This window comes from Melanaphis sacchari, unplaced genomic scaffold (genome assembly GCF_002803265.2).
Source record: "Melanaphis sacchari strain LSU unplaced genomic scaffold, SCAv2.0 Contig1_pilon_pilon, whole genome shotgun sequence".
Taxonomy (NCBI): domain Eukaryota; kingdom Metazoa; phylum Arthropoda; class Insecta; order Hemiptera; family Aphididae; genus Melanaphis; species Melanaphis sacchari.
This window is the reverse complement of record NW_020270976.1, coordinates 4,552,169-4,569,206: the sequence shown is the minus strand read 5'-3', so window position 1 is coordinate 4,569,206 and position 17,038 is coordinate 4,552,169. Positions and strand designations below refer to the sequence as shown.

Genomic DNA, 17,038 nt, shown 5'->3' with positions numbered 1-17,038 from the left:
TGTTTAATATTGTATCTTTATTAAGTGTATGAACACCAATTGAGCGTTTATTTGGTATGCTTATAAATAATTATTAACCAACAGAAATTAGTAACGTCAAAATTATTAATAAAAAAATCTTAAAAAATACGATCTGCCAAATCATAATTATTTAGATTTCACAGGAATCTCAAACATCTAAAATAGTATAATGTAGGTAGTAACAAAATGTTAATAATACTTACGAAAATAGATTAATAGAAAATCATTAAAAATATTTTTCTTCTTGTTTCGACTTATTTGACATTTTAAATATAAAATAGGAAAAAACACCTTAAAACGTAGGTACATGTATAACATTGTTATTACTTGTGGTTTGTAAAAGTGAAAAATGCATTTTTTAATTACGACCATATGACAGTATTAATTTTGTAGAAGTGCATAACCTTATACTTCATAAATATATTGCAATTTGTATAAAATTATTTATTTAGTTTTATTAATATAATAATATTACAGTAAATAAAATAACCATAACAAATGGACAAACTATATGTATATATATATATATATATATATATATATATATATATATATATATCTAACTTAATACGTTGAGACCCAAAATAGGTATCTAAGATGTAGGTACATCCTCTTATTTTAATAGGTAATACAATTAAAAACATTGTGTATTTATCTACTTTTTTTTTTTTAAAGAAAAACTTCAATATAGTTGCTTAAAAATTATAATAATTGGAGATTAAATTAAATTTACGAAGACGTGATTTCAGAAATTATTAAGTGAATATTTGTTAACTGATCTTATTCATCCGAATAAATATATATTAATCTATCAACTAAATGTATTAATTATACATAAATACAAAAATATATGACAATTTAATTAGTAATAATTACTTATTATTAGTATACCTATGTTATACATATTACACTTATATTTATAATCTATATTAGGTACCGTACACGCATTGAGCCAATTATAATAGGTACCTACCACCCATGTTCTATCTTTATATTGTTTATTTTTCAAACGACTAAATATTTATAATTGATTGTGTTACGATATTATTTAAGAAGATTTTAGTCATTTTGAATTGACATTAAATATATTGAATGTTTTTGGGAGGTTATAAGAAAATGTTTTTCAGTCGTCATTCATCACTTTTTACGAATTGATAAACGAATAAATATTTAAAAATAACCATCGAAAGAAACAAATTTTAGAAAATTTTGTCGTGATTTTTTGATTTCATATGTCTAGTCATCTAAGTGCAACGGTTAAGCGTCAAGCGTGTACGATCCTCCGAGAAATATTTAAAAACAATGCAATGATACTACAGCATTTATTTAAGTAAATATATTTTTTATTTATTGCAAATATATTGATAATCAAGGTAAAATAAATAATATTTCTCATAGTAAATTTGCATAATATATACGTATATGGTACATATTTTTATTACTTACCGAAATATTAAATTATTTTCTGTATAATGTAATTATTGTGAGCAATACCATCTACATTATGGTTCATTATATTATTATTATTATTATTATTATTATTATTATTTAGTATTTACTGCAAGACAGATTCGTGTATAATAATTAATAATAAAGTATTAATTATTATTGTAAAATAGAGTTGTGTTTAATTTTGTTTTTTTTTTGCTTTTAAACGTTTTTCACGTAACTGAAATTCAATACATAAACAGTTTATATACCTATATAATATGTACAAAATTCAATAAACTGATCGATAACAATTATTAACTAGAAAGGTATTAAAGTTTCATGTAGGCATATTGGCGACTAGGTGCGACTATCGGATTATGTAATCATATGTGTGCTCCGCGCTCAAATATAGGAATATTGATGGTAAATATTGTTTATCGCGATTCGTAATGTAATCTAATTAACTTATAATCTATTATAATTTATAATAATATTATGTATTATTTCGTGTAAGAGTAATAAACGTAATAAAAAAACGTTCCCGGTTTCGTGGAAATTCCTAGCAAATAACAATCGGGACTCGGAATAGGAATTAAATATTTTGATTTTAATTTAAATTAATATTAGTTTTTTTCAGATTTGAATTAAAAATAATATTATATTGATTTTTTAACTTCATGATTTTTTTATCATTGCATAATATGGATTTTGAGCAAAATGATAGTCGACTGTATATTGGGCTGCGGTTGCAATTATTATTGTTGTTATATTATTGTGTTTTTTTCCCCGTTGTTGGCGGCGAGGTAACATTTCGACCACGGCGACAACACCGGCCAAATACGCAGTAAAGCATTTTTTTGATCATCCACGACGTCAATACGATTACGATCGACACCAGTAACAAGACGTCCAAAAGCAAGTATTGGAACCAATAAAGGTCGTTGGCGGCAGTCCGCAGATGTTTTGCACCGCCATGTCTGACCACATACTCGATCCAAAACACAGCATTTTCTAGTGGTGGCAGTGGATTGTCTCTGAACAAGACGGATGACTTTTTGGCGTTTTCCAGGTACCTACCAAGTTAAACAAATGGTATGATATACTTTTATTATGCATATTAAATTAGTATAAATTTTTACTTTATAAAAATGCTATACAGAGAAATAATTATTAGGTACATATATCGATTTAGAAATATTGAATAAAATTATCCAAAGGTAGCAAACTAGCGACATACATTAATTAAAATTTTTAATTTTAATTCTTTTAAATCTTTTAAATTAAATAGTTGAATTGGTTGATGAAATAAATTAGTTTGTTCCAGTTGAATTAAAAATAATTCATCAAGTTAAAACTACAAATATTTTTAAAAGTTTTGTTTTTAATCGGTTTTAATTTTTGTCAATAGTGCTAATTTAAGATATTTAAGCATAAACAATGACTTGAGAAAAACACAAAACATAAGTCCTCGGATCAACAGTGATATTATAAAAGTTATAAAAAAAATTAAAAATGTATTTAAAACTCAATCACGAACATTTATATCTACACGTGGATATTTGATCAACAAAACATCGAAATTGTGTGGCTGTCACAGGCCACAGTACACTGGTTACCAATTTAATAATATCTATCATAAAATTTATTTATTTGTTTTTAAATTACGTACTAAATGTGCTTAGTTTTTTTTTTTTTTTTTTTTTTTTTTTTTTTAAATAACTGCAAACACATAAGAATGCAACAACTGTGTACTTTATGCAAACGAATGAATGGTAAACATTCATACGGTCGTACAGCTGAATTATTGCAGGACATTTTAAATGTGTTTTCACTTCTTTGTGATCAATATGTTTTAACCGTAACAGATAATGGATCAAATTTTGAAAAAGCGTTCAAATAGTTGTTTGAATATGACATTCAAGAACACACAAAGGATGAAATGGATTTTGATGGTGAAAGTTTTATTTTTATCAATATTTATAATAATAATAACAACAATAATAATTATTATTATTGTTATTTCTATTTAGAAGCGGAAGAAACTTTACATTTTCGAGTTATTTCAGTGGATGATGATGATGGTAGTAATGAACAGGTAATATTTCTTTTTCATCATTCACTATATTATGCTAGCCATACACTTAGCCTAATAGCAATTATAAACTTAAAAATTAATTAAAAATGTATCAGTTAATAGACTTCATAACTGAGCTATTGGTAAATGTACCTACTACATTGTGGAATATGTTTAGACGGCTGAAATTTTCGGAAATAATTCACAATTTATTATCACTTTTTTATCCATCAGATATTCTTAATAGAAAACTTAGAAAACTATAGACTCGTTTATAGTATATAATAACCTATGTAGGTATGTACAATAATAGTTACTATAATTTATAAATATATATACCTACTATATAATGCTCAAATTTTATCCAATTTAAATTTTAAAAGCCACGTAATATTCAAGTATTTCTAAAATTACAGACCAACAAATGTACTCATATTTATAAAATACTAAAACAAATAAACTGAACAAGTTTCTCAGTTAGATCCTTGAGAAGTAAAAATAAAGTTAAACTTGGTAATGAAACTTTTAAATTAAACTCGAAACCACTTAAAAAATAACAGAAAGAAATTTTACATTATATTTTCTTCAAAACGTTTTGTTGAAAAATTAAAAAATCCCACCTATTATTAATGTAAATACCTACTATGTATGATGAATTTTCATTCTATTAAGAATAAAGAACTTTATCACGTTTTTTTAATATACCTATCTTATTAATTATTTTATCCAAAACTTTTACCTAATACACACAAGATTGTAAAACTAAATATTTATTAATTTGCATGTAAAATACGCGTGTATAATGCTGAGGATATTAAAATAAAATCGAATAAATGGTAAATGAAATGGAATTGCAACGATAATTACGTACATTGCGCGACGATGTAACACTATATTATAATACCAAATAAATTACGCAAATAATCGTTGACGGCGTTTACGTCAACCATTTAGCTGATAAAGATTAACCACGATTGTGATAATATTGCAATACTTTTTATTAAAATATTTGAATTAAATATATAGTTAGAGACGTATTTACGGTGAGTTTAATAGGTTATGGGGAACTTATCTTCTCCACTATGTGTTACCTATTGTGTTTTCGTTTAGAGTTAGTAAATGCTGAGAAATAAAATAAACATTAAATGACATGCACAAAATTATGAATGATATGATAATGTTGTAGACATTTCAAATGTATTTACTTTTTATGTACCTAGATATATATTTTGTTTTGTTTCACGTGTGTTGGTTAAACAAAAACATAGCTATTATATACTATGTAATATTTATATTTTTGATTTGTTACCATGCTTTAAGTAATGTATTTAATATTTCAATTATAACATAATTTTTATTTTTTTAATATCTTCGATTTATCCATATATATATATATATATAATATAATAATATTTATATACTATTATATATTAATATTTATATATTTATAAATTATAAATGAATTACCAATAATTATAGTTTTAGTTAAATCAGTCCAGGGGCGGAGTGGCCCACCGGGATACCGGGAAAAATCCAGGTGGCCTGGAAGCTAAATAGCCTGTTGACTTGAAGTATAGAAAAAAAAACATGAAAATAGTGTAGAGTAATGTGAAACGTTTTAACACGAAAACGAAATCATAGTAACTATTTAATTAATAACCCTTTTTATATTATTTTTTATATTTTGAATTCTGATAAGCGATGGCTATTCGATATGATTTTCCGTAACCCGTGCATAGTATATACGATAAATCCACGTTAATAGAGTACACATTATTTATTTTTATAACTTTCGCCGAAACTCTACAACATAATAATACCTTATCGCCTCGCGACTTTCATGTCAAATATACATTTTTCCATTATTTTGTCATCAGAGTATCTATTTAACAGAATATAGTATGATGGTCTTGTGGAGTACCTTTATACTACCTACATTTATATTTCATACATTTTAAAAAGTTTTGTTTTTAAATATTATATTTATTTCAATATTAAATATTTTCTGGGTTTCTTCAAAACGAGTGATAATAAGAAAAAGAAAGGTAGTGCTGAAAAAGAGAGAAAAAAAAGTAAAAAGTTATTTATGCTAAGTGGAAAACAATGTATGAAATTAATTTCATATTATTGTAAAAAAAATATACTTACGTAAACTTTTATCGGGTACTGAAAACATCTTTGGTCATAATAATTTATGATTAAAAACCGATCATATTATTAACATATATTTTGTAAACACTTTTTAAGATTATTAAATTTTAGTTACCTATTTTAGATTTTAAATTTAAAGTTTTTTTTAATAGTTTTATCAATAAAATACATACCTATGCTATGAATTTTTATATTCGTTATTTACCTATTTACATTTAAATATAAAATTCATCACATACATAAATTAAATAAAGTTTTTACTCAAGAGATGAAAATGTTGAATGGCCTGGAGGAAATTTATTTTACTGGCCTAAATTTTTTCACACTCCGCCCCCGGGTCAGTGGACTTTGCTGTTCATTTCCATTAAAATGCAATTTTTTATCATTTAACTTATACTTTTGTTCTATAAATATTGCTTTTCCTCGGAGCCACACCATTGAGTGTTACAAATATGTTTTTTTATATTATATTTTTATATTTATACACGGTGTTATACTTATTTTATACTCACGCTGGGTCGTTAAGCAGTTTGTGCAGTGCACTGCCAAACGCTTCCTGCGTCAAATCGAAATATGGCACTTGTATAGCAACACCTCTGTACTGTGCGCGTAGTGAATTACCCTTTTGGTCGCCAAAAACGGGGACGGCTAACATGGGCACTCCATGGTAGATGGACTCGGTGGTGCTTTGTACTCCACCGTGCGTGATAAATAACTTGCAGTTTGGATGACCTAAGTAAAAAAAAAGTATTATCCAGACGAATTATAGTCTGCTAAAGATAAAAAAAATTCCTAACATTTTCAATAATTCGTTTTATATTTTCAATGAAATTAACATTGGTAGCATAATTTCAAATAATTTTTGTATTAAAGTTTGAATATATCGTAAAATTATGTCATCAAAAAATTGAGCAGTGATCAATTCAATATCATATCTATAACACTTACTTAAAATTAATATTATTTAATAATAGAATCTACCTATTCCTATTTAACCATTTAACCTATTTTAGTCATTTTGACTCGTCATCATTATGATAAAAACTAAATCATTTATTATAATCAAATCGTTTATACGTTATCCACATAATATATAATTTGAGAACTAGGTATCCTAATTCATTTCTTTATTTCCTTATTTTCAACTTTACTCATAACATATAAATATATGAATAGTAGTAATTAGTTGATTAAAAAAATATACATAATATTATATTATATTTTTTGCATTAATTAGGTATATTGTAAAATTTCGATCTGTAGTACCACGGGCAGTTACGTGATTCTACGTGCCTGTTATCTATTTTTTCGGTGTTAAAGTCTATTGGAACTCTCCTCTCGCCTTTCTTTAAATGTATAACATAAATCATAATCATTAAAACTATTTTTTTTTCCCCGATAACATTTATTGTTTATCTAAATTCATATTAACAGAGTAAAAACAAATAATAAAACAACTTTTATACACAATAGTGTTATTTTTAAAACATTTATATTCAATAATTAAGGTAAATTTTTTGCAACTGAGTGTTTAATTTATAATTATTATTTATCAAAATGCAATAGTAAGTAACAGTTATACTCAATAAATACAAATTTAACTTAGAATTTAAATATTTACACTTATCAATTCATATCGGAAAGTCGAAATAGTGTGAAATATATTCAGAGCAATTTATATTTTTTGTAAAACTGTCAATTTAGTTCCTTTTAAAAAAAATATAGACTTAACTGGACAAAAACGATTTTTTTTTTTTATTAAAAAAGGTGTCTTTACGTATGTGTGTTGTGTTAGACATTTTTTTGTGTTAATAAAATATATTTGATAGTAATTTTTTTAAATTAATTAGTTTTTAAGTTGAAAAAATAACCTTAACCTATATTTACGTACAAATTATCTACAAAGTACAAACAATAAAATATTTCTGTTGACGTATTTACGGCATACGAGTATGCTACGTCAAATGAGAAATCAGTAGGTATGTTTTACTTACTAAACTCTTACGGGCACAGACAATCAATAATATGAATATTAAATACGTACCTAGTATGTCGTTTTGGGGAAACCATTTTCGAACGATGACATTTTTAGGTAGTTGAGGTATATCTTCCGTTTCCCATTTCCATAGGACGGTCTGTTCGATTTTCGAGAGCTCTGACAGTAATAGAGTCACTGTTTCCTTGGGCATTTTGGATGATTTTACCACTGATCCCAAACTGAAGTAAACTACACCTTCTTTAGAACTTTCCATTATTTGCTTCAGGTCCTGAAAAATGCACCAGAAAATGAGGAATTAATTTTCAATGTCAAAAAAAAGATGCACCTGATAATATTTCATGATATAATGCAGTTAAACATTGGCAAACAACAACACTATACACAATTGTCGACGACCGGAATACTTTCAAATAGTCTAATCTAAGTAACCTTATATCTAATCTAGAGTGATGGTTTTTGTAAAAAAATCGAGCTCGAAATCTTGGAATAAGAAAAAACTAAGGACCAGTACCTATAAAAAACAATTAAAAGTTAATGGCGGGGATATTGGACAAAATTATTGGCGTTTTCAATTGTATTTCGATTCAAATTTAAAAAAATATTAATAGCAAAGAAATCGATGACGCAATGCAGTGTTTGGGCTACACAATACGATATCATCATCAAAGCATTACTTCGGGCAATGGTCCGGCGGGTACACAGTGCATGCCAGCCACGTTCACGTAACTGGGGACCATTGGCACGGCTGAACCGACGACCGGGTGACTGTTGACTAGTGTTAGCGATATGTTTCGTAGCATGTCGGCGAGGTCGGGCCGGTTTTCGTGTTCCGGGTAAATAAAGTGCTTTTTAACAACGTTCCGTTGCAGTGGCAGGTATACTAGCCGGGAAACGGCAGTGTAGAAGAACGCAGACACTGCATTGGTGGTGCGCTGTGCAAACGTCATGTTGGATCCGAACGCACTGACCAGGTCCGTAATGTAGGCTGGGTTGTACGGGTTGCTTTGCCACTGCGATACTCTGGAGTTGGCGGAGAATGGCAGAAGCTGTACCACAGGCGCCCCGTACTTATGTCCGATGGCAACGAAACTCTCATGATAGAAGTTTTCGAACAGCACCAAGTCAAATGACGTCCGGTCGTTCTTGATGAAGTTTGCCACCGACGGTTTATCCAAGCTTGTATCGCTAATGTACGGCCCAAACCACCACAAATGCAATGGCGTGGGTATGAGGTTCACGAATTTTGCTATTTTTATCATGTCGATATCTTGAAAACAAAAAAATACGAAAATTAATCACATTTTGTTTTCATATAAAGGTTGGTGAACTTTTGTCTTGACGATGTATTATTCAAACAAAATGTTATTAGATATAATTTACCATCTCTTCCTACAGTGTTACTTTAAGTTTAAAAGTTTTATTTTTACTTTTTTCATTCCATCTTATCTCATCTGTAATATACAAAATCACTCTATTCACACAAAGCTTTATTAGCTTAACAAATTATTTTAATTGTATGTCCACTATAATTTACTTTATTTACGTATTACTCAATTAAATAATTCTCCATGCTTGCTTACGCTTTTCTACTATTTTTCCTCTTATACACTTACTGTCTTAACCTCTTCACTTACTATTCGTTATAAATTGTACCTACATTTTATTTGTAACTGCCGCATAGTGTCAAATATAAAATAAACAAGTAAAAAATAACATAATTTTCCAAAAAATAATAACAGGTAGGTACCTATAAGTATTTATCTTGACAAAAAAATCTCACATAATGGATTGACCACATAAAATTAAAATAGAAAATCCCTTAACATAAGAATTATTGATAACTCTGATACCTTATTAAATCTAATATGCTACTTATTACCAAACTTTTCTTTTCTATAAAGAATTATGAAGTGTAGCTAAACTATAAAACATCAGTATTTTTTATTCCCTTCAATCAATATGTTTTCGTCTCATCGCTAAGACTTCTTAGTATGTTAAATACCTATCCCACTATACATATTCACCTTAAAATTTCAATAATACTTGAGATAACCTCATGATATTACAAATAAATTCTCAATACATAACACTTGCAAATTATAACCATACTATAACCCACTTATAATCGAAAATTCCATAATACCGACTGGAAATACATTAAAACGTGTGAATTATACCGCATGTCGATTTAATACACACCTTCAAGTAAAAAATACTTGTATTGATACACGAAGAGATTCTATAGTATACACAATAAGCAGTGTGAAAACCGAGAAAATTCAAAACTGTATGTATAATTGTAAAACATTTTCTAAAAACCAACGTAAAATATTCAATATTTGTATATTATATTTCTCACTCAGTTCATAACGAGAAAAATACATAAAGATAAAGGAACATAAATAGTATTGTTCTATGTGCTTATAATATACAATATACTTAATACACGTGCAAAATATCAAATAACAGTAAAATAATACTTAACACAATTAATAAACCAATATAACTCAAAATATTAAAATCTAAAAAGTTGAATAATAAAAAAGTATTTATTTTATGAAAATCGACAGTGTCGTTTGTTTTTAAAACAGAAATGAAACTTGTGACTAACTTATAAATGACCACAATTGACGATAATATAAGTTACAATTTAAGTCATAATAATAATAACACAATATACTTTTAACAGGTTTTCAAAATGTTCACAATTGTGTGTTTTTTTTTTTTTTTTTTTTGTAAAAAATAAAAATAATAATAAGTTTATGAAACAAAGCACAACTTACGCTTATTTTATTAATAAAAACACATATTTAAACAATACAGATATAGATTTTTTTTAAATTACCTCCCAACGTCTTTTCCACTTTGACGTGACGATACGGCAGTTTGGCGCCGTCTAGCGCAAATGGTGAAACCAGTGTGACATTATGTCCTCTGGAAACAAGAGTTTCGAGTAACGGTTTAAAGCCCATGAAATGACTTTTACCTTCAGTTGGCAAAAACGCCAATATACTCAATGGTTTCACTAATAGCTTCTGTCCCTCACTGGACGATCTTGCCGCAAACAACAACAATGTTAACAACTTCAACAGTTGCATCTAAAAATGAGAATGAAAATTTTAGAAGTAAATAAAAGCAAAATTATATCGTGATTTTCCCAGTATAGAAATATGATATATTGTACAAGTAGTATGAGCGATGCGAATTAAATTTGTGTATTACAATAATATATTACTTGAACACGCTGTATATGACATTTTTTCATACAATTTAATTGTATGCAATTGTTTTAAACAAAAAATACAAGTGTTATGATAGGTGCTTGTTAAAAGTCTTATTCGTTGGTCATTGGTCATCATTTATACTTAACTTAGTTAATAATGATTCATTAACTATTAATTTTATGATTTCTTATTAATTTTAAGTTACTACATGTTTAAATGATTAAAAATTTACTAAAAATAAAATTTCCTGTTTTTTATTTTATTTTTATTACTATAAAATAAATGAATTAAATCATTTTGAATATTATCTGCTGTACCTACATATAATAAAATCTATATATTGTAAGTATAATGCAAAATTTAATTAAACTACTATTCAATACAGATCAAATAATACGAAATAAAAATGCTATAATAATAATATAATATGAAAAATGAATAAAACATTGTATTTTAATTTAACTATATCATAATGTTATAATATATACTTATATTAAGTATTGTATAATCTTGAAAAATATTGAAAATCCGAGTACAAGTATTTAAATACGTATTTATTAACAAATTTTGAATAGATATTGGAGACAGTATATGGTAATCATTTATAATTAGCTAAAATATATTAGAAAATATGATTTTTTAAATTTTTTGTCACCTTTAACATAAGAATGCGTAGTATTTACAATTAAGCTAAAAATTAGAGTAAATACCAAGCTTAAAAAGATTATTATAGATGGTACTGTATTTCTTTGTAAAATATTATGAAATAAACGACTAATGAATATTTCAATTGTCTATGTGGTAGCACAAAATACTCGTGAAACACATCTTTAATTTAATAATATAAATTAGCTTGAAATAGTGTGCACAAGTAATAAATATGATGAATTGTGTCCTTATATATTTTTTTATCATTCATAAGGTACCTAAGTTTTTTCAAGATCACATTTTTAATACATTTGGAATTAAGTATCTATTTAACGTACATAAGCAATAGTATTTAATTATTTTTCGTAATTATAGTATTATATACTTACAGTGTTGCTGTTGCAGTATGCTGTTGAAAGAGCGAACCTCATCGTCCGCCCGTTTAGCTAAACAAAAATATAAGATAAACGACACTGCAAACAGCCGGTTATAATAGCCGATGGAATACTGATCTAAACAACTATAAATTTCCAACCGTCTCCGAATGACCGTCATGTTGCGTAACGGTGACTACTGTACGATAATAACGGTGGGAGTAAAAATCTTAATAAACACGCGCGCATACAATATTGTTATTATTACTATGAATTATGATTATCATTACTATAACATATAAATTGTTATTTAAAAAAAAATTAACCATTTGATAACGTTTCTCATTTAGATTGATTCAATGTACAAATTATTGTGCGAGGTAATAAAATATAAGCAGTCTTAAATTTTGTTAGGAATATTAAAATTAAAGAAAAAAACTTATCGATACATGATTTATGAACATTTGAATAGTTTCATTTTTATGTCTGGAGTACGGTATTTTTTTATTTTTTTCATTAACATAAATAAATAGAGCATTTACAACTAGTAAAATTAAAAGTGATTTAAATAAATTTAGAGATTACAACAAGAAACAAATAAAAAACTTGATGACGTGATGGAAAGGTCACAGTGACACTATTAAAACAAAGTTAAATTTACGTATATATTTTAGGTATGTAAATAATTTTAGTTACGCCTTAAATTTGATATGTTTATATATATTAATATAATATTTCGAATAGGTAATAAAAAATACCTGGAATATCTAATGTTTACGATCAACTTTATAAAAAATAAAAATAAAAATCTGCAGATGAAAACTATATTTGTATTTGATATTTAATATCTAATTAATGTACACACTAAAAATAAATGCTTAGGTAAAGACTTTAAAAATGTGTTTGAATAATAATTGAGTAAGTCATTGATAAATGATGAAAAATATAAATGATTAAATTTAGATAGTAGGTAGGTGATGAGATATTTTTTGTGTGAAATATTAATTGAAGATTTTTATTTTATTTGTATCGTACCTATTTGCAAATAAATGTTAATTAAGTATTGTTGTCACATAATTTAAGAGTATATTGTACAGGTAGAATATACTTAAATGAGTTTAAGAACAATAAATCTTAATCACCTGTTAAACTTTATTATTAATGCGAATTTATAGTAATATTATTATATAATATAAAGTACGGTTGCTGTGTTTAATATTTTTTCTAACTACTAAGACTAGGATTTTACAGCATTGTATGAAGTAAGTGTACTAAAATATACGCCATAATATCAACTAAAAAAATCTTAAAATATATGCGCTATAATATGCCATAAAAACACGAAAAATTCACTTATTTTTTTTTTTTAGATTAATAAAAAGATAAAAATAAAAAGCTAAAAAAATTTGAATTAAGACATTGATTTAACGCAACAAATTATGGGTATTTTTATTATCTATTTTCGTAGCATTTTTCTACTGTTTTTCATTCAAATAACAAAGATTTATGAAAAACACAAAATAAATTAAGTTTGATGTATGTAAGTAAATAAAAAAGCATCAAACTAAGAAAAACAACAGTAGAAATCTAAAATACTTATGATATGCAAAAATATGCAAAATTATGCAATAATATGGAATACACAATATTTTATTTTGAATCTTTAATGCATAATATTATAACAAATGCATAACTTATCCTACTATTTTTATTTCTATTCGATAATAACTGACAAGTTTTACAGAATTCGAGTCCCTGATTACGAATAAGTTACTTAAATATATTATATTGTAATTTCAATGTTTTAATTGAAAACTAATCATTTGTTAAGATTACACAGGCTTGCACCAATTGTACCAAAAAAATACAATACATGTATGTATGTAACTTTATTATCCTCTACATCTCTCAATATCAAAACAATCAAGTCATCTAAGTAATATTACTGATTTTGGATAATTAAGGCCTGTTTAATAGTCATAAAACTCTATACAGCAATATCTATGTCAGCATACAATTTTTATTAAAGTAAAGTATTACAGTATTAAGTATAATCCATGATTTAAATCGTCATTTTTTAACATTGGTTGTTTGGTACTGAAGAAGTAAACAAAGAATATAATATGAATATATTATTTTATAATTCCCCTTGTTAAAGACGTATATTATAATACTGTGAATAATTAATCTCGAAAACGGAAAAAGCAAAACACGTTACAAAGTAATCCGGTAGATCTCACTACATAACTATAAAAGTTGAACAGTTCGGTGTGCTCTATCGACGCAATTTTAAAAATAATAAAAAATCAAAACTACATTATACCTATAACTCAGATTTCATGCTAATGGGTAGTTCTAATTAATATGGTCAGTTCTAAATGAATAATTGGTCAATACCAAAAATACGTGAGTTCTCACAGACATTTATGTATCATAATTGTACACCTATTTGATTTAATTCAAAAAAAGATTGTATCCTTTAAATTATTTTTGTATCGTCGTAAATAATAATTATTCTATTAAATTCTTATCAAATTGGGTTAATTATTATGATACGTTTATACATGATTTTAATTTAGCTCGGTTAACAGTAAACTGCTAACAATATTATTTGATTCAAGAAAAGGCTCTAGAAAAAAAAAACAAAACAATTCAATCGGTGATAAGTCGTAATTTGTATAAACAATATACAGGTAATAAGTTTTTACAATGACATGTTGAACAGTTATGAAAATTCCCTATTGTTAACTTGTTGTAGGCTGGTATTATTGAGACCGATTAGGAAATAATGTACAGGATGTTGACGTATTGTCGACGTTCACCGCTTAGTACAAATACGATTTCTCGACGATGCGTCGACGTCAGTACTCGAAAGTGTTAACTCTGGTACTGTATAATATGTATTTATTTCGTATAGTTATAGATGACACGGACGATCGTTCAAAACTAGTTTCACCATGGATATATGAATATATGTATTATGAAGTTTCGACCCACCAGACATCACCATGTGCACAATTGTGGAAGACAACGTTAAAACTGTTCGATCGAAAATCAACGGATTTAGAACGGCGACGACTGTCGTAGTGTTGTCGCGAATCGTATGACTGAATCAGCAGATCTGATGTAGTGTGACTAAGTATATCATAATCAAGTCATGTAGAGTTGAATATTATAATAATGTACGCGTGGGTAATATGTGTTACCGAGTAGTAAGTACTAACAAATAACAATATTTTTATCTACCCTTTACTTACTTACCCTTTAAGTATACACAAACACAACACGAAAAAATGTACTGTTAACACGGTTTGAATGACCAATGGAAAATATCGCAGTTAAAAAATCGTCGTTAGTACCGTACTTATTATACTGCAATGATACGGAGATCATTAGAGGTTGCTGAAACAACATTGTGTTTCATTTTAATACTTAATAATTGACGAAACTAGATATTTGAATAAAAAAAAATATGATTTAATTATTTATAGAAATCTTAATTATTTTATCGTGATTCGAAAACAATTAATCATAGAAATTTGAAATATTTTATCATTACATAAGTACATATATCTTGATTTTTTATACATTTTAAATTAAATCAAAATGTCTCGAATAATTATTTATTTATACCGCGAACCATTGTCATTTACACCGTTATACTGTTCATCTGTACTTGTACAAAAGTATTGACTTTTAAGTTAAAAACAATATTATAAATTATAAATTATGATGTCATTTAATATGTGATGTTTTTTTAAAAGATTGATTCAATCTACGTCTAACTGTATTAAAAATAGTCATATAAATAAATTATAAATTATCCTTAAAAAATAGAAATAGAGGGTAGCAAAATATCGTCTTTACTCAATATTGCTTTTCGTATGTAATGATTTAGGTATCTATTATTATATAGGTAAATGACTTCCAGTGTTTCCGGTTTAATTTGAGAAATTACAAAAAAAAAAAAAAAATACAATTTTATATTTATTAATACGTTTTCAGAATGCATGCTTTTATTTACAAAACTTTATCGATTAAAAAAAAATTTCGTTGAAAAACAAATAGAAAATTGTTGTAAAACTAAAATAGATTATTAAAATCGTTCGATAAAATGAACCATAATGTATAAATAAAATTTAAAGCCACACGAAATGATGATATATACAATTAATATAAGTACAAGGTATACTAATGCTATACAAAGAATAAAAATAACCCAAATCATAGATTTACAGACTATTATAATATATCTCTATAATTTAATTATATAAATTATATGCGTGCATATTACAAAGTATAAAGTTATACTTTATCGATCGTTGTTGTTTGCTATTTATAACATATACTTACATTATATATATGTAATATAATACATTCATGAATGTCGTATATATGTGCTCATTATTTTTGATGTAAATTGGATTTAATGCTTAACTAGACATATCTAGCGCAAGCAAGTCAATCGTATATTTCGCTGTAACAGTTGACATGTAAATATGAAAATCTTCTTTAAAAATTAACAAGAATCGTCATACGTCAAAATAAAGTCGACAGTAAAAAAAAAAAAATAAATAAAAATATAGAAGGTTAAAAATTAAAAAAAAAAAAGAAGTTTTTATAGAAGATCATTCTAAAATTGATAACACATTGTTGTCTCTCTGCAAAACCATGTATTATTAATGTTACAAAATATAGCTTGATAATAAAATAAAAATTGCTCTGATTACCTGATTTAAGAACATTAATAGGTATAATCTTTTTGCGATAAGATAGAATTAATTATTACATTTTTTATTTTAGTTTTACTAGTTACAATAATGAAAAATTAAAGTACCAAAGACTTAATTAAAAGATTTAATTTAAAAGCTTACCGCCCACTTTTAATCATAGCCACCAGACGTTTTAATTTTATAACTTTAAACTCGTATTTATGTTTAAATTAAAGAATTATATTTTACACAGTTGTAAAAAGTATTTATTTTGAGAGAGTGTAAATAATTTTTGATGGCTAAAGAGTAAAGCTTATGCTTTTTTTAGTTATTTATATTTATATCACTTTTCTTAAATCCTGAATACCTACATTTAGAAAAAATCTATGAATGAATATGAAATA

The 17,038-nt window shown here is 26.2% G+C and overlaps 1 protein-coding gene across 1 annotated transcript; it reads right to left on the bottom strand.

Moving 5' to 3' along the window:
* Nucleotides 1-1,613: 1,613 nt before the first annotated feature.
* On the bottom strand, nucleotides 1,614-12,077 carry LOC112593074 (UDP-glucuronosyltransferase 2C1-like). Its single transcript, XM_025337320.1, has 6 exons — nucleotides 11,938-12,077; nucleotides 10,522-10,774; nucleotides 8,351-8,943; nucleotides 7,722-7,944; nucleotides 6,190-6,409; nucleotides 1,614-2,525 (listed from the first exon to the last, which is right to left on the bottom strand). The coding sequence occupies exons 1-6, from the start codon at nucleotides 11,977-11,979 to the stop codon at nucleotides 2,222-2,224; spliced, it is 1,635 nt and encodes a 544-aa protein (XP_025193105.1). The 5' UTR covers nucleotides 11,980-12,077; the 3' UTR covers nucleotides 1,614-2,221.
* Nucleotides 12,078-17,038: the final 4,961 nt, after the last annotated feature.